This window comes from Centroberyx affinis, unplaced genomic scaffold, assembly GCF_046629955.1.
Source record: "Centroberyx affinis isolate AG114_WGS23_722 - 3 ecotype Tasmania unplaced genomic scaffold, CSIRO-AGI_Caff_v1 ptg003211l_1, whole genome shotgun sequence".
In the NCBI taxonomy this organism is placed as follows: Eukaryota; Metazoa; Chordata; class Actinopteri; order Beryciformes; family Berycidae; genus Centroberyx; species Centroberyx affinis.
This window is the reverse complement of record NW_027281249.1, coordinates 179,053-197,782: the sequence shown is the minus strand read 5'-3', so window position 1 is coordinate 197,782 and position 18,730 is coordinate 179,053. Positions and strand designations below refer to the sequence as shown.

Sequence of the window (18,730 nt, the reverse complement as noted above, 5' to 3'; positions counted from 1 at the left end):
CTTACTTTCCTAGGCTTACATACACCATTTTTGTAGTCCTCAAATGTTGATGTCTTGTTACTGTATTTGCTCCCCGACGAAGACCTGGTCATGATGATTTTATGCTTGACAGAACATAAGATATTTTGTGGAAAACAATGTTTTGACCAAGTTGGTCTTTGTCATAAAAAACTGGTGGAGGTAGAATGTTGTCCAGCAGCAGTAAAAGAGGTGGATGGGCGTATAAATATAACCTTTAAACTAAAAGCACACTGACATAATACACATAATATACTTAACTGACTTCACTTAACATTTTCAACCATTTTGTTTTCAAACATCTCTGTGTCCAGCACTCCTGCTTGCCTAATGGAGCCTTTGTCTGACAACCTAACAAGCACCGTTTGCCAGCAACTAATTCTTCTACTTAACGCCTGACTGGTTTGCTCTTTGTTGCTTAACATTGACAAAATTGTATTCGACTTAGATTCAAGCAGTGAAGAGTCTGGACATGACTACAACACGGATGTCTTGGTAGATGTGTTCTGTTTTATGACTCTGGGGGGCTGGATAGATTGATGGCTCAAACATTGAATTAATGTTGTTTTGTTAAATGCCAGATTGTTGGCAGATTGTTGAAACAGAGGTTCTTAAGGTTAAGAATTTACCTCTGGATGGGTCATGTTAAAAAAAAAAATATAAGATTGTCAGTCACTGGTGCATTAGTAATGCACTGAGAAAATGTCTGACCAAGACAAGTGTGGCAGTGGAAATGAAATTAACCTCCAGCCTCTGTTTCTCAGCCCTGCAAATTAGATTTACTCAAAGAGGCTGGGTCCACCAGCAGAAAATGCTCCCCTCTGAATTGAACTGAAGAACATAATGTGCCATCTTTATCTGGGACAGTTGCTACTGCCTAAGCAGGTTTGTGTCTTAAACAGCTTTTCTTATTCAGACTTCTCGAGTTCCAGTACTCCAACCACCTTGATGGTGATCTATTTTGGCATTTGCTGTAAATGTTGCTCACAAACATTTTATGGAATGCCTGTGTACAATATTTACTATTGAGGAAAATGATAAGGCATAATTAATGATCATGAAAATTATGTCAAAAATTGGCTCATTAAAGAATACTTCCTGTTGTTTTCCTGTGAGATTCATATGATTGTTTGACCTGAAAGGCATAACATCAGCAAAATCTGGCCACCACCAGTGCTAAATGAATAGGAGCCATAGAAACTGTGACATGCTGAATAGTTTTTAGCCCAACAACCTTAAATCAACACTATTTAAGCTAAACGAGGCTGATTTTAAATTCATTAAAATATGTTGCAGTTCCCCCTGGGACTCATTTAGTCATTTAGAATTTACAGCAGCAAAATATTGCTGATGATTGTATGGGTGTTACCAGAGAACCAGACCATGCATTTTAATTTCACCTAGTTTCTCTTTGTCTAAATAACCATCTGAATAGCACATGCATAAACCAACATCACATGAAAGAGGTATCTTTTAATATATCAAGTTTTCGAGTGAAAACACATTAAAGTGCTAACACAAAAGTGTCTACTTTATACAGTATTTTCATTTTGAATGAATGCAGAGTTTTGGATGAGATATGCAATTATCAGAATTAATCAAAGTGAATCACCAGGGAGGGAAGAATATGAACTCTGCTGCTAGACGTCAACTCACAAAGACTGCAGCTCAGTTCCTGTGGTCTCTTTGTAACATGCTAATTGATGATCACATATTTATTGAAAATCCGACCCATTTCCAATGCTACATCCTACGGTGCACGTCTATATAGTGTCTAATTTCTGAATATTAATAGGCCTCATTTGTGTATGATTGCCCTCACTAGTACACCCTTCATGCTGGGCTAATACAGTCCAGAGGTATAGGATGTGGTTGCCCTGGTGATGAGGGCTCTTGCTTATTAGGTACTTATGAGGCAGTAATTTACCAGAGGGCTGCTGGGAGCTCCAACCACTCAACCCGACTACATCAGGAGCAGGCAGATTTACTCCTGTTACACACAAACACATACATAAGGGCCTGTAAAAACACACCAACACTCAGGCAAAGGGCGTAACTCTCACAGCTCTCACATTTACAGAGCAGTGGAGTGATAGACAGTGTCTGCAGACCCATCAATATGGCTTTCAGTCATTGCCCTTTTAAAGTCCTTGTGTGTGTGCATATGAGGTGTCTGGGTGTCAGTTGGTGTCACTGTCTATGTATGTATGTGTGTGTGGGTGCGTGCGTGTGTGTGTGTGTGTGTGTGTGTGTGTGTGTGTGTGTGTGTGTGTGTTTGCAATGGTGGACACAACTGCAGTGTTCCTATCACATCCAGAGCTGGGATGTGCATCATGATTAATTGATGAGGCCATGGCCGAGCCTGGCTCTGCTCTGTATGAGATCAAACTAATCTCTCTCTCTCTCTTTCTCTCTCTCTCTCTCTCTCTCTCTCTCTCTCTCTCTCTCTCTCTCTCTCTCTCTCTCCTCCCTCTCTCTCTCTCTCTCGCTTTCTCTCTGTCTCTCCCCCTCTCTCGCTCAGCCAAAAGCCCCGAATGCTGACTGGCGATATTCCGCATCTTTGAGGGCAGGGATGCAGAGGTAAGCACTTTCCTCTTTAACTGTTTTGTGACTTTTGACCACTTAAAATATCAAAGTTATACCTTTTCACCCTATCTACACCCAACCCACCTGACCACTGTGACCACCCTCTGTTAAAGTATTCCTCTTTACCACAAGTTGCGATGCGTTCTCTCCCTTAGTAAAATATGTATTGAGACATTAGACTAGCCATTCATTCCTGCACCTCAAACTGACCTCTCTCTGCAAACACACCCGCCTTCAGACAGTGCAACATAATACTGCAGATCAGCAACTGCCATGATCAGCAGTGACCACTAGTGGCTCCTCGACATCTATTTGAACCTCAACCCCATCCTCTTCCTTTGGGGAAAACCAGGCGCTGCTTCCCTCAGTGGATGCACAGCACCGCTCCTCTGCAGTGTAATACTATATAGGTCATCTACATTCTGAGTGCCACTTCCCCCAGTTACAGTCTTTAAGCAGGAAGCATGAAGGACAAATGAGCTGACTATGACCTTTCTCAGATCATCAGATGCACACACGCATCTATGTCTGCACGTACAAAGGCACACGTGTGCATGTGTGTTCGTGTGTGTGTCTTTATGGGAGATGAGGGGAGAAGTTGTGAACACAGACTGCAGAGGACATTTTGGACTCCAGTTACTTGTTAATTCAGTGGGTGCGTTTGCATGCACAACATTTTCCAGCTAGTGGTTTATATCCCGATTAAGGCCTTATTCAGGATAAGCTCTTTGTATGCTTTTTTTGTTCTTATCGCAGATATCTCAGTATACATGAATTAACAGAATATCCCAAATATTACAGAACTGAAACAGGACTTACTCAGACTGTAAAACCAAACCTTAAACAGGATCAGGTTTATGCATGCTGCAGTATCTCAGTTAATAGCGTCATGTCCCAGTTATAGTAAGCAGGTTTCTAATATTTTGAGTATGAGCTTATCCTGGCTATTACAAACAATATTTGGTGTTTTCATTAGCTAACTGTTAGACAGAATATTTGAGTATCCCCAATAATGTCTGAGTAATAATGCACTGTATACAGTATGTAAACACACTCATTAGCTACATTTACATCCATACCATAGATCTTAATGCAATTAGGAGAATACTGCAATCAAGATTGCCAGACCACATGTAAATTGGAGGATGATCTGCCAACAATGGGGAATACAATTGTAATTTGATGCATCTACATCTGTCACTTAACGCATTTTGACATCAGGTGACAAAAGTTGTGAAACCAAGTGTAACCAACAGTTTTACCGATACAATATGAGGACAGCTGGAAATTCTTCTTAGGGAGTAATGAGTTTTCCCTCCACATGCAGTTTAGCCTTTGTACAGAATTTTCATAATTTTATGCTTACAATGCCGGTTGCTCGGGTGTGCAGTCTTCTGCTCCGTCTAAGTTTGATTTAATTGGATATTAGTGTTAATTTATCTGGTGTGGAGAGTATCATAATGTGTATCATGTCATCAAGTCATTGTAACATGACATGGATTAACTAAATCATCATTGCAATTTGCTGCTGCCACTTCTAAAATGGCAGTGCCTGTAACGCACACAGACACTCACATCAACACTTAACCCCCACAGTCCTAATGTCCCACACTACGCACAGTCAAACAACTGCAAGCATACAGGAGTAGCAGCATGCAACACCTACGTACATTACTGACCCACATTCCTAATCTAGACAGTCAGTGCTATCTCTCACATATTAAAGCAGCACCTTATTTAAAACCCTGAATCCCACAATGCTCAGGATGCACATTTGTGACAAATCCCTATTCAATACAACAAGTCTGTTGCAGTTTGAGAGAGAGAGATAGCACACACTGTGCTGCATTGCAGAGGCCCCAGCCTGGGTAGTTCCTCCTCTATAAGCTCTATATTCATGATGAATGTATGGGGGAAAACACAGTCTAGTTTTGAATGTGCATAGATGCATACACTTGGCTTTGTCTGTTTGTTTAGAAACAGAGTATTACGAGTAGTTTGTAAATGGAGATAAATATCTAGCATGAATCTATCTGGTCATAATTGCCCCAGTGCCATTATGTTTTAAGGGAAAGTTTGGGAATTTTGGCCATAGGCCGACTGATAATTGAGAACATCTGTCACACCTCTGGTTGAAACGGCTTGCCTCTATTGTAAGCAAAACAATGCTAAGGTACATAAATGACTTCAACATTTATTAGAAAAATTGAAATTCCAGTTATTAAAAGTCAAAAGATCCCATTGCTAGAATACATATGACATGAAAATAATTTTTCACACTGAAGTTATCAAATGTGCAAACGTGAACATGAAAGCTTTTTACCCAGCTAGATATTTTCTGACTGTTTCTAAGTGGGAGATAAAGCAAGTTAACAGTGAGCCTTTCTGTGCAATGTCTAAGTATTCACTGAAAGTGCACCCTGTGGGTTTTCACATGTAGTGACAGGAGGCATATTATAAGGCAGTTACATACATTAACGCCCCCAGAATTAGAAAATTTATAATTTTCATCTGAAGTCTCTGGACAGGTGCAAAAAAAGTAAAACAAGAAAAGCCAAAAAGTACAACAATACATGCACTGTCAGAATGAAAAAAGTAGGTTACTAGCTGTCTATCTGTGTGTGTGTGTGTGTGTGTGTGTGTGTGTGTGTGCATGCACATTTGCATGTGTATATTTGTGTATGCATGTGTGTGAATGAAGTTGCAGAGTGCTAATTCTGACACAGAAAGTCACACACACACAGAACTCCTCTAGAGTTAAGTACTTTATTACAGTGATCAATCAAGGGACAAACAGGACATGAAGACCAACAGCCGATCACAACCTGCTAGTACACTCTCTCTCTGCAGTAACATTTATAGAACTCTTTGCACGTAATGGGAAGCAGCTTCAACGCCCACCCAGCCACTCAACTCCAACTTCGATCCCATGAGCTGAGTGCTCTGATCATTAACATCCCCAGTTGCTGGCAGGAGCCGAGTGGTGGGTGGAGGCGAACTGGCCGCAGCCCGCTATTGCAACACTATTTGGAACAAGTTCATCTGCCAAGAGAAATGCAATACATCAGAGAGCGTAGATAAAACTTGAATGAAAACAGACGGAAACAGGGGGAAACCATCATTCTCGTAGCTGATTTAGAGTCTGCTCCCTGGAACAATAGAGGAACAAACAACATCTCCTCTACAAGAGGAACAAGAAAGATGGATTAAAAGGTTATTAAAAGGTATTAAAAGGTATTAGGTGATAGTTGTTATCACATGATTGATCAAAATCTTAGATTGTTAAGGTGATATTTATATTTTTAAACACTCATCATGACATGAGTTCATTAGCATTTCCCATTAGACAGGATCTGATATAGTTATCTCTTACTATCTAGGGTGAGTGCTTGAGTAGAAGCCTAGTTTGGCTGTTAGAAGAAAGGAAGGTGGGTGAGAGCAGATATGGCATTGGGTTTATTAAAGTAGGCACCTCTGAACACAGATGTCTAGATGATTTAGGTCCATGACACCTCCAGAGGGCTCAGTTCTGCCATCCCAGCACCCCTCACTGATCATCTTGCTATACCTACAGTACACCACCATGACATTTTCCCTATACCTGGGCTTACACATTGCATTCACATGGTGAATGCAGTTTAGTAGCTGGTAGGATAGAAAACCAGCAGTTCTCTGGGTCCCAAGGGCCAAAACTGAGAATCTTAGTCTCAGTCTTGACATGGATTTCTATAGATTCAGCCAGAGACACTGGCGTTTTCAGATTCTCTGATTCTTCCTGATCAATTATTTCAAACAGGGAAAATATTCCTTGGAAATCTGGCATAGTTACCAGAAATATATAACATTATCTGGGTTGGATTACCATTTTGTATATTTGGTACAAGTATGACTATTTGGTTGAAGTTTTCAGAATGGAGTCAAACTACCAGGGTTGGAGCCATTCATATATTGAACTGAGAATGCATTGGTAAATTCCTATTCAGTTCCTGGAGTTGGAGTTGGAATTGGAATGTCACCCAGCTCTAAGGAAACAGAATAGGAATTCCATTGATTCCCATGAAGTTCCACTTCTAAGAGAGGTTGTCTTGACTTGCTAAACATTATAAATTAAACATTATAAATCAAATAATCAAATACATTGAATCATAATGTATCTACTGCGATTACGTTATGCATCAAATACCAGCTGAAAGGTACCTTTAGCATGTTATGATATACAAATATGAATACAGTATTGATATTATACAGTATAACACTGTGTAATCTCAGATATGTGGTAAGAAAAAACAAAACAAAACAAAACAAAAAAACATGGGATTTCAAAGAACAGATGTTTGGATGTGTCCAATTAACCTTTATTAATGTGTTTGTGTTCCAGCTCGGTCCACATGGAGGAGTCCTCTGTGATGCAGGGAGCCCAGGGGATGCTGGTTCAGAACTGGCCCACCGTGTCCAGCGCTGCAGGTGAGGGGAAGTCTAGCAGTCACAGTCTAGGGTGAAAAGTCCCAACAGAGTTCTGAATCTGACCGCTTTACTCACAGATGAGACCTAAATTTAAACTGTGGCACCTTGACATTAAATCTAGGAGCACTGGAACAATGGCAAATAATTGTGTTGATGTGACTTTTAGTGCCAGCAATTAAAACCCTTTCTCGTCATCTATCTTATTCAAACCAATCAAACATGAGCTTTTTTTTAATCTAAATTGCCTTGTCCTTTCATTAATAGTTGTCACTATTACAGCATTCAGCAATTACAAGATTTATTAAGCTCCAAAACAATCAATCTTGGAGTGTTAGAGCGAGCGCACACTTCATCACAAAATGAATCAAAAGTAGAGCTTGTTTACTTCATACCGACTGGAGTTTCATTATGTGTTGTAGCCGGCAACTCCCAGCTTTATTGTTGCATGTGTTAATGATTTTCGTGAGAGACCATGAAGATTTAACAGCAAGTTAAGTGCACTACTGACAAAAACAGTGCTGTGTAGAACAATAACACATGGAATAGATTACTTTACGATTTTGTACATTTTGTGCATAGAAACTAAAATTATTTTCCTGCAAAGGTGGACACGTTATAATAATTATTATTGCATAACATTGGTACTCATGGCTTAAATCCTATAAGCCATCTATGTTTCTAATGATTCTAATGAGGGACAACAAATGCAATAGGCTGTACATGGAAACTACCATACACCTACGTATATCCTAAAAAAACACAGATATCATACAGTATATTAGCTGGGCATAATCTATTACTGCCCAAGTCTTACTATAAACTACTAACCTATCTAAATTTATACACCTATGGACGCATAATGACAAGAATAAAGCACTGCAAATTTATTCTCAGATCATTAATGTTTAGCACCAGTGCTCCCATTAAAAAAAGCTAATTTTAGAGCCCTGAAAGAAGAAGACATAAAATGCTGGTTATCTCCATGAGGTAAATATGTAGGTGATCTCGAATTCCCATGTGATGAACATAGAGAGCTTAGCTGAGATGCCAAAGGCCTGGAGGCCCTTGTGGAGAGCCAGTGATAGACAATAACACCCCCCCCCCCCCCCCCCACCCACCTCACCCTCCCCCACACACACCCCTTAAAAGTGCCCAGCAGCAAGGAGAGGCACACGCTGAAAAAAGCAACTACTTAAAAGAATAAATTAATGGTCCTGATGGGGTGGCAACATAGAAAATGTAGAGCAATGCTTTTAAGTGTAAATAGAGCTGGCCTACAAGATGGCCTCTGCTTCATCATTCACAGCAGTACTGGCTTTATTAAGGACTGACAAAAATGGTAGTATTATTTAAATATAATTCAGAAAAGCATAGAAAGACATTGGGGTGCGGCTTTTGGCGGTAGACTAGAAGACTCTAAGGTTTTGTCACAATGTTTGGGGCATTGTTAGCTGTTCCCTTTCCACTTTCAGCCCAGGCTCCACTCATTGATTTTCTGTCTACCAGCAGGAATTAGAACGTAGGAACGAGACTCTAGGGTGGAGGGGAGCATCACAGTCAATCACTCAGCAAGTCAGTGAGAGAGCATGTCTTACTGTCTGTCAGCATGCATGTGTGTGTGAAAGCTTTTCTCTCTGTGGGAAACAGAGCTGGGGAATGATGAGAGAGAGAGAGAAACTGTAGCAATTCCCAGTATTTCTCTGCCGTTCTGCTGCAATTTCGTCGAGCAGATGGAAAGCTACCACCCTGGTCTTGCAAAGAGTCAAATAATAATGTCTTAAAGCAGAGTGCAGAGTGTACTGCAGACTTATCAGTAGTGCCTTGTTGCAGAAGAGAGTAATGTGTTAGGAGTGGCTCAGCGTTAACGGCTAGTCTTGTATTGCAGGTTGATTGTTTTTTATTATGCATCAAGAGGTTGAGTCTTGTTGTGTCACATTTTCATGTCTGAGGTGAATTGTTATTATGATGAAGTTGTGTGTTACACTGCAGTGCATCTGAAGGTGACATCACATCCTAAATTGCATTTATATAAGTGACCCATGGCACAGAGGAGGGAGATACAGTTGACTGATGCTAGAGGGGGTGAGAAGCTGCTATCAGTAATAAGAGAGGGACATAATGTGGAGAGATCCTGTAGCATTCAAAGCAATTTGGGAAAGGAAGAGGAGAGCAGATACAGTACATAGGGGGATGGAGAAAGAAAGCGAGGTGTGGGGGGATGGAGGAAGAGAAAGGTTAAGAGGATTGGCAGGTTCCTGCAGTAATGTTGTTGCTAGGGAACGCCATGTGACCTGTTGCTAGGCAACACTGTCTAACTGAAAGATTGCTGCAGCAGCCGCACCCTCCATCAGCAGGGAGTGGGCGAAGGCAGTTTCCATGGCAACCAGTCATATCTCTGAATGGAAGATTTAGAGACAGAAAAAGGAATAGGAGTAGGGAGGGGAAAAGAGAAGGGGACTCGGCAAGGACAGGTATTAAGAAGAAAGAGAGGGCATGCAGTGATTGGGAGGAAATAATGCAGAAAAAGGATGATTTTTTTTCATGCAGAATACATGTGATGCACCGTGCATATTCACACAAGGAGACCATGATTCTCAAATGTGTGCATGTGTTAGAGTGCACCAGAGTGTTTCATTTTAGATGGCAATATAACTCAGACTAGACAGGAAATAAGACAGCCTACTTTAAATGTAGGACATCAGGTTAGACAAAATGAGGCTTGAACCACCCAGATATCTAGGTATCATGGCAACCTCCTCACAAGGAGCTACACTGACCTGCTTACCAGCAGTTACACCATAAGCCATTTCAGATGGATGTTTGCTGTGAAATATAGGCTAATATGAAGCAATGGCACAGTTGCAAATAATCCTCCATGTTAGAGAAACAATGGCACTGGGTAAGCAGAGCCCGTCATAGCTGAATGCACTCCTCCAAGCAGTGTCATGACCTGCTCATTGTAAATTAATTTTTTTCACACGCACACGCGCACACGCGCACACACGCACACACACACGCACACACACACACACACACACACACACACACACACACACACACACACACACACACCTCACACACACACACACACACACACACACACACACACACACACACACACACACACACACACACACACACACACACACACTGTGGAATATCTTTGATTAATACCTGCTCCAGAATTCTCATTAATAGTGTCATTGGTTATGGTTAGCTACAGCCAGTGAAGAAAGCACTGGGATTGCCAAAGACACCAAGGCAATTTTGCTTGATTTAGACACCAAGGCAATTTTGCTTGATTTAGACACAAACACATGACACTGTGGCTCAGTTGGTCATACAGTGGAATATGAATTGCTCTAGTCTCGTCAGGTGTATGTAGCAACAGGAAATATAGGGCTGTGATAGTATAACATTTTCTTCACCAAAGGAGCAGAGTAACATACTGTACAATTTGTGGTGTTACCGCCAGACCATGAATCTACCACACTTACCTTACCTTGTCTGATGGATTCTCACAATTCTCACAATAACAGAAGGGACAGCTTTACACAGCAAAATTTGAAAATATAGCTTAGGTCCTGTTTATTCTACCAACCATGATACATGTTCCAATGCTTGATGAAGTAGGTCATAGCCTAACTGCAATAGCCAAAACCATCAGATCGCTGATCCGATAAGCACTAGTCAAAGGCATATTTGAGGACATGAATTTACTGCCAAACTGATTTGTAAAATTTTCTGGGAAACGGTTGAAGCTTTGGGAAACTGTTGACGTATTTCCACTTGATGGTCCAAGTTCAGCTAATAATAGAGGATGAGTTCCAAGAACAAATGTTGTCATGCTTGATCTTTGATGTTTGTCTTCCTTCAAAAATCATATTGCTTCATCTAACGTGGCTGGTTCACTCTTGTCACCCATGTCAAAGCCAAAATGTGCTTGAAATAAGACTTAACATTCAGGTTTAAGAACCAGATATATAGTAACTATACATTGATACAAAATTTCTATAATTGAAGTGGAGCAGTTGATATACTCCACTTATTCCACCTCTGTTTATTCCACACTATAGCAGTGTACATCGTACTATCACCATTATTAGGACTGTTGTGAATCAAGTTTTGTGTTGCATCATTTGGTACACATGCTTGGGCCTTGTATTAATTCAGTTGTTTTTCTTAGTAAATGGCATGCATATGTTTTTTTTCTTTAAAAAAAAAAAAGAAAAAAGGGGGGGGGGGGCAGGATGCTGCAATCTTCTGCGTTCTTTATTGCTCTTCTAGCTTGTAATGTAATGTTGCAGTACCTACTTCTGTTCAGTTTGACAATATGATGCACAAGCTATGCAAACTCCTTCTAATGCACAACATGGGTCAAAAATGACCTGTATTAATTTCCTATGTTCACGGGCGCCTGGTTATGTTTTCAAATGGGGGAGCAAACTTCGAAAGATACATAATGGGCGGGGGGTCTGGGGGTCCTCCCCCAGAAATTTGTTTTTTAATTTAAAACAAATTTCCTGCATTTCTACACCACCTAACCTCTTGGATTAAATCAAGAAACAGCCAAACTGAGTACAATTAGCTGATAATTAGCCTGATCAGCCACCGTCAGTAATCAATACAAACACACATTATTAAACCATTAATCAAACCAATAACTAACAGCAGTCAACGTCAGACAACCTTATCATACTTTAGCAGTTACCTAGTGTTTCTGTAGTGGTGACACAACGTAAAAAAATATACATATTAGCAGTTTGAATTAAACTGAAGCTCCCTGCGCTCTCCGGGGAAAATATTACACCAAACTCCCTTTAAGAAATATGACATATTAACAATTCATTACGTGTCCGTAAAACACATAACTCTAGAAACACAAGATAAAAGGCGTCATATGTAGACAGTCTTCTTGTCAATTCGGCATCAATATAATCCATAAAGATAAACTGTATTTCCGTACAAACTTTACATTTTGGATTTTGTCGCCTCAACTCTACTACCAGCCTCCGTTGGTTAGCTGCACTATTTTAGTGGGAGAAGACCGTGGGAATGAGAGGCGAACCGTTTCAAAAATTAGATTTCTCACTGAAATAAGTGCTGGTTGGGGGATCAGATACACGCCGAATTAAAACCGACTCATAATACTGTTAATTCACCATCTATTATGTGTGTGTGACGGTATTTGAGGAGTTTTTTCGGCCGTTACCAAAGTAACTACCCCGTTTGCTGCTTCCTGTTTGGTGCTGGAGAGAGCGCACCTACCTACTATATTAAACATGTTTGATTGGCTGGCAAAGTTAGCTAACGTTGACTCGCAAATCGGTTCGGCATTTCGGCGACAGTACAATCCTACTTTTAGCTAGTTTAAAGTTTGGCTGGAGTCAGTGGGACAAGCAGGTTCATTCAACATACGCTAGCCTATCTTTTCCTATGTTCTATTTTCAGTCAATGATCGCAGTTAAGCTAAATGGCATGTTTCTTACCTTTGTAACAGACTCCTGTGTGGATTCATTGACAGACTGTGATTGACAGCCAAAGCATGCTGTGGCAAATGATCAGCGATGGGTTCGACTGAACCAACTCAAAGGGTGGTCCAAAAATGTGTGATTTTTTTATTACTTGTTTTTATCAGTTGCTGAAATTAGTAAAATGATCATTGATATAGGCTGCTTAAATATTATCGCCTGATTGCGGGGACTGTATGATGATAAGTTTATTTTTAAAAAGACAAAAAGTGGGGTAGCAAAACCATAACTTTGCTCCCCCTAATTGAATAATGGGGATGCATTTGCTCCACTTGCTCCATTGCTCAGGCGCCTATGCCTATGTTATTTCATGCATGGCTGAGTGTTTCTTTGCTATATCTTTTGAAATCAATTTATTTCATCATTTAATATTCCAAGTATTCATTAAATATCTTGTCTTTGATTACCACAAATCATTATTTTAATTTTTCCTTTCTTTATGAACAAAAATAGTTTTTGTATTAATACATCAAGTTTATACACATGGGTCAAAAATGACCCATGCATGCAAGTGTGATTTAAAAAAACATAAAGACATACTATAATAATAATTTTGTTAAAATAATTATTTTAGCAGTGATTTGGACCAAACAATAATACATTTAATATTTGAAATATGTTTATTTGTCACTTTGTCACATATAACATACACATATCACTGATAACCGATAACACTGATATTGAACTGTAGTGTATCTGTAGTGTATAGTGAACTGTAGTGAACTGTGGTGAATGTGCCCGAATAAAAGAAAATAAAACTGATTAAATAAAATCACATGGGTACAACGCAAATTGCCATCTCAGTGCTTACATGCCTCACAAATGTCACAAATGACAACTACATGTTTGTGCTCCTTGCACACAGGCCTGGTGCACTGGGAACACCAGCTGACTTTTCTGTCTTTGGCAGCTGGGCAGATCTTGCACCTCTTCCTCTTCACTTGGCCCTCCTGTCTGATGTCCTCCTGTGGCTGGGTGGTGGCTGTGTTTTGTTTTTTCATCCCACATCTTCCCATTGCCTCTGTAATATGCTTTTGGAGGTGGAGTGTGCCCTCCATGCGCCTCTTCATATGTGGCATGACAAGCTCTTTGCCCAGCTCCTTGATGAATAGCCGCTGTGCATTGGTCACACCACCCATGTAATCAGGGTGTTGTGCAGTGAAGTTGGTGTAGGCACTGAGGGTGGCAACATCCAGCACATTGTGCCAGAGCACCATGGGCCACCAATGTGAAGATGTGGGATAAAAAACCGAAACGCAGCCACCACCCAGCCACAGGAGGACATCAGACAGGAGGGTCAAGTGAAGACGAAGAGGTGCAAGATCTGCCCATTTTGCTCACCAGTTGTGTTTATGAGCTTGTTTGTCCTTCACCAGATGAGAAGCCACATTTTTTTCTTCCCTGAACTTTGAAAGGGATCGAATGGGACTTTATTATTAACTATTATTGTTATCATTATTATTATTATTATTATTATTATTATTACTTATCATGCCAAAACAAAATCCTTTTCTCCCCAGATGTAATAGCTGCACTAGATACAGACAGACATACCACACCGACAAACCATCATTTTTATCGACCTAGCTAGCTAGCCTTACAGCATTGACTCCATGTAACGTTATATCTACCTATATAAATACATTAACAATTAAACAAGCTTAAACATTAAACATTATAAGTCATTTGGCTAGCATGCTAACTTAGTTTTCTTTTTTACAACAAGCATTCCCGTCCAAATGATTTATCTTTAGTTTGAGTAATAAATGCTGACAAACTGTCCTCCTGGAGTCTAGATTTAGAGTAGAGTCAAATCTGTTTGTTTGTCCTTTATCAATATTAAAGGTATGTGCTTTACATTTTCATGACCCACCAGCCACAGTGCAAGCAACTTGTTTCTATGGCAACTGATGGCAACACAAAATGCCTCCTGAAATCTCCTGTGCCCCTTCTAGACATCGCCCTGTGCAACATGAGCCAAAATTGAAAACAACTGTATTTTCATTCAGTGGTCATACCCTGACTCTCTTGAGTCAGGGTATTAAATTATTAATTTAGGGATCCTGGATCTTCACATGATAATTCTTTAATGTAGCTTAAAATAAATAGTTTCTATTTTTGCCAGTATAATGTCTATTATTTATATTTGTCTGCTTTGTAAATGTTGCGGGTAAGTACCACAATACCTGACCTTTTATGTGTTCCCTAGTAGGAGGGGTTAAACAGAGCCATAACACTGAGCGATTTGTTGACCAGTTTGATAGCATCCTTTACATCAGCTCTCCTTATAGCCCAGACAAATAATTTGTTCACATACTCCATATTCATTGCGGGGACTCTGCGAGACTCTGTGTGGACAGTGTGTATTTTCAGAGTAGTGTACTTCCCAAAGGGACAGTGCTTGAATTCATTCCAGCACTCCAGCGATGTCATAATTAGCCTACAAAGAAAAATCAAACAGAATCTCTTTGCAAGGGCCTGTGTTTGATCTAAATAAAATACAGACTGAAAGTAGGTCAGTGCAGAGGGAACTGGTGTGGGCCTGAGAGCACCGTGTCTGCAGAACCCGCCCACCCCCATCTTCCTTACTCTCTCTCCCTGCCTCTCTCTCTCTCTCTCTCTCTCTCTCTCTCTCTCTCTCTCTCTCTCTCTCTCTCTCTCTCTCTCTCTCTCCCTCTCTCTCTCTCCGTCTCTCCTCATCTCCTCTTCCATCATCCTCTTTCCTTTTCATTGTCATTTTTAACCTCTTGACCTTAATAACTATTTATGTCTCATTTCCCACTTTACATAATCTTCTTTCTATATATAAAGGTCTCCCTTTCCCACATTTTCTCAGGGTCTTATTTCCACTTGTTATCTGGGTTCCTTTCTCTGTCACATCCATGCTTGCATATTGGATGTTGAATCCCTGTTTCTGGCCTGTGAGAGTAGGATTAGATTGTTGCCGTCCAAACATCCAAATACGAGTCACATTGCTGTACTAAACATCCCTCTGGTTTAAAGGTTAGTCCCCTCTAGTGTTCCCTCCTGTTGTTCATCGCTGTCGTGAAAATGTGCACTCCCTGTGGCCATCTCTCCATTGTCATGCTGCTGCTCTGCTGGTTGCTTGATTTTGATTGTCATGCTGCTGCTCTGCTGGTTGCTTGATTCTGATTACTGGTCATATGCTCTACATGTCTGTTTTATGAACATCTCAAAGACCAAATATGAAAGTCTAAATAGGGTTACTAATATCACCAATATGTGTTAAGAGAAATTGTGTAATTTCTGATAATTTAAGACATGACGTGACACATGACATGACACATGACATGACACATGACATGTGTTTTCTTTTATCTTTTTCCTTTGTGTCTGCTGGATAGATGGAGAAGGCGGCGGAGAGCTGTCACCCCCGGTAGGAGCCGGGATCAACAGCAACAGCTGGCACTTCCGGTACGGCGCGGGGCAGAGCTACGGCCCTCCTCAGGCCCTGAAGCCCGGAGAGATTCCTCCCGAAGCCTTCATCATCCCCGGATCCCCTGCTATCATTTCCATCCGCCACGAGCCGGGACCTGTGGACGACAAAGGTGACTTCATAAGCTTTGGCAAGAAGGAGGAGGCCAAGAAGAAGAAGAAGAAGAAGAAGGAAAAGAAGGACAAGAAGGATAAAGGAAAGGAGGATGGGGGGGAAGAGTAGAGGAGAAGGGGTGACTTGAAAACAGAGCTACCAACAAACTACCATCCAAATTACAGAGCCAGACAAAAAAAAAAAAAGCCAAATGCATATTTTAGAAGCGAAGGAGCCTCCCTGTGGCTTATTTGCATAGACATTGTACAGTGGCCAAAACCTCAATAGACCGGACTTGGCTCCGCTACGTGCTAAACAAACCTCTTTTCTTTCTTGGCCCATTTTGGCCTATGACCTAAAGTCTTAAGGAATTGGGTTGAAAAATTTTCCTTAGTAGCCAGACATCCTCTGGAAGAAAAGGCTGGACCAAATCAAACTAACAGAAAGGATTATATTGGATTAGATTAGCCTTTCTGTGATGCTGTGATGCTGTCCCACACATTGTTGAATAAAACACACCTGAAAAGGAGCACTATCTGTATCTGAGCGCTATCAGCTAATGCTGCCCATGTTGGCATCTCTGTCTTTACGCAGCCCCCTCCCTCTTTTGCTTGCCTAGGTGGAGATGAAGAGGAAGTCGATCTAAAAAGTGAAACAGAGGCTTTCATCTTCAGTAATATGGAGGCCTTGTATAAATTAAGAACAAGTCTTTTGTACAAAATATAAAAATGAAAAAGTAACAGTGCACCTGACATGTATGTACCGAGAGATTACCGTCTTTAAGACGTTGTGGTGGCTGAGATTACAAGCAGAACCACATATAAAGAGCTCTGTTTCAGTGTAACATAGCACAGTGCAGAGGCTGAGGACCTGGACTGGGTTGCACCAACTATGCGCAAGTTTGTTCCCAAGTTAGGGCATAAAGTCCATACTAGTGGCTTAGTAACTACTAATTAGTTTATAATTAGTGAGTTACTAAATTCAGATGTACCATGAGCAGGTAGGGCGTATTCTAGCTAGTTATGACATTAAGACATTATTACGATTAGTAGCCAATTACCTTGCTGACGGATATGAGCCACATGGCATTGTAGTTGACTAGATTGGCATTAAAATTTCAGATTGGTAAATAAAATCCATATTTGACTCTTGAGTTGCAAAATGGCATGGAATTTACTGAAAAAAAAAATGATGCTGTGTGCAGAAAAAAACTCATGCTTTACTGTTAGTGAGTGCAATTCTGTGACGTTGTATCATTTGCACCTGCTTTAGTGCTTGCTTAAGTATTTAGTTGTTACTTAGGGTTACGTTGTAACAAATTTTTGTGGTGCGACCGCTTGTATTTTAGCAATGCGTAAATCGGGACTTCGTGGCTACTTAGGATATTAACTAGGGAACTTACGTGCAGCTGATGCAACCGGCCCCTGACCTTGCCTTCTCTCGTGGAATATGGCACAGGTCAATGGGGCCTTAAACCCACTGTGTATTAGCACACACAGTCTGAACAACACACACTATCATACACAAACACTAACTCTCTCTCTGTCTCTCTTACTCACACACACACACTCTCTGTCTCTCGCTCTCTTACACACACAGACATCGCAGACACGCAGACAAACACACACACATACCATAAAAAATTATAGAAAAATACACACCTTTCTGGATACTCCAGCTGCAAGACTGAGGGCAATTGCCATCCTTTCTATGGGAGTGTATTATATGGCTGGAACGCAGGAACGTTGCTTGTTGCTTCATTTCTGTTCAAGCCTGATCCCTCTGCTTCTGTCTTTGAATGTTAAGTAGTTGTTCTTTAAGCCCTGTCCCACTGCCTCAACTGCTTCAGTGCTTGTAGGATTTGCTTGCCCGCTGCCTGTTTTCTCCCTCTACTCCTGCTTCTTCTAATCAACACGGTTGGAAGACATCTTAAAGTCACTCTCCTCCAATGAATTGTTCAGTTGTAATACAGTAACATCATATGTGTCATTGCATATTTACACACACAGACACACAAAGACATGCAAGCACACACACGCACACACAAACACACATCTTTTGTTAGCTTCAACTTCAACTGAGCTTCGGCGCTTAAACCAGAGTGTCTCTTCAGATTGCTCATTGTTGATGGCTCTGTCATCTCTCCCATCAGTTCTACACATTGCATTGTAAGGACCTCTGGCAGGTTAGCAATAAAGTGGACTGAGCTTATGCTGTACTGGACAGAAAGTGAGAGAAGATGGGGAGGCAAAAAAAACAAATCGAGTAATAAAACAGCGGTCATTGGAGTGTTTCGTCTCATTCCAACACAGAAGAAAAAGAAACTACAGCAGAATTGATTGGGCGAGTCATACCTCTTGTACACCAGCGCAGGCACTCTGGTTATTCCTGTGTCCGCCGCTGGTGTGAATTGATTAACCTGGGTCGACTAACTCTGCTCAATGACCTGGATCACAAACAGAGTCACAACACCAGTCCAGCTCAGGTCAGCTCAGCAGCGGTGGATATGGGGTTGATGGTTGACTTGTGTGGAGGGAAAACCCACTTTGTTTATGGTGCACCAGTGAGGTAGCAACATGGA

General features: G+C 40.9%; 1 protein-coding gene across 1 annotated transcript; it reads left to right on the top strand.

Annotated features, from left to right (window-relative positions):
• The first annotated feature begins 2,542 nt into the window (after positions 1-2,542).
• LOC139660100 (protocadherin alpha-5-like) lies at positions 2,543-16,278 on the top strand. The gene is made up of 3 exons (XM_071538153.1): positions 2,543-2,598; positions 6,983-7,068; positions 15,965-16,278. The coding sequence occupies exons 1-3, from the start codon at positions 2,591-2,593 to the stop codon at positions 16,276-16,278; spliced, it is 408 nt and encodes a 135-aa protein (XP_071394254.1). The 5' UTR covers positions 2,543-2,590.
• The last annotated feature ends 2,452 nt before the right edge of the window (positions 16,279-18,730 follow it).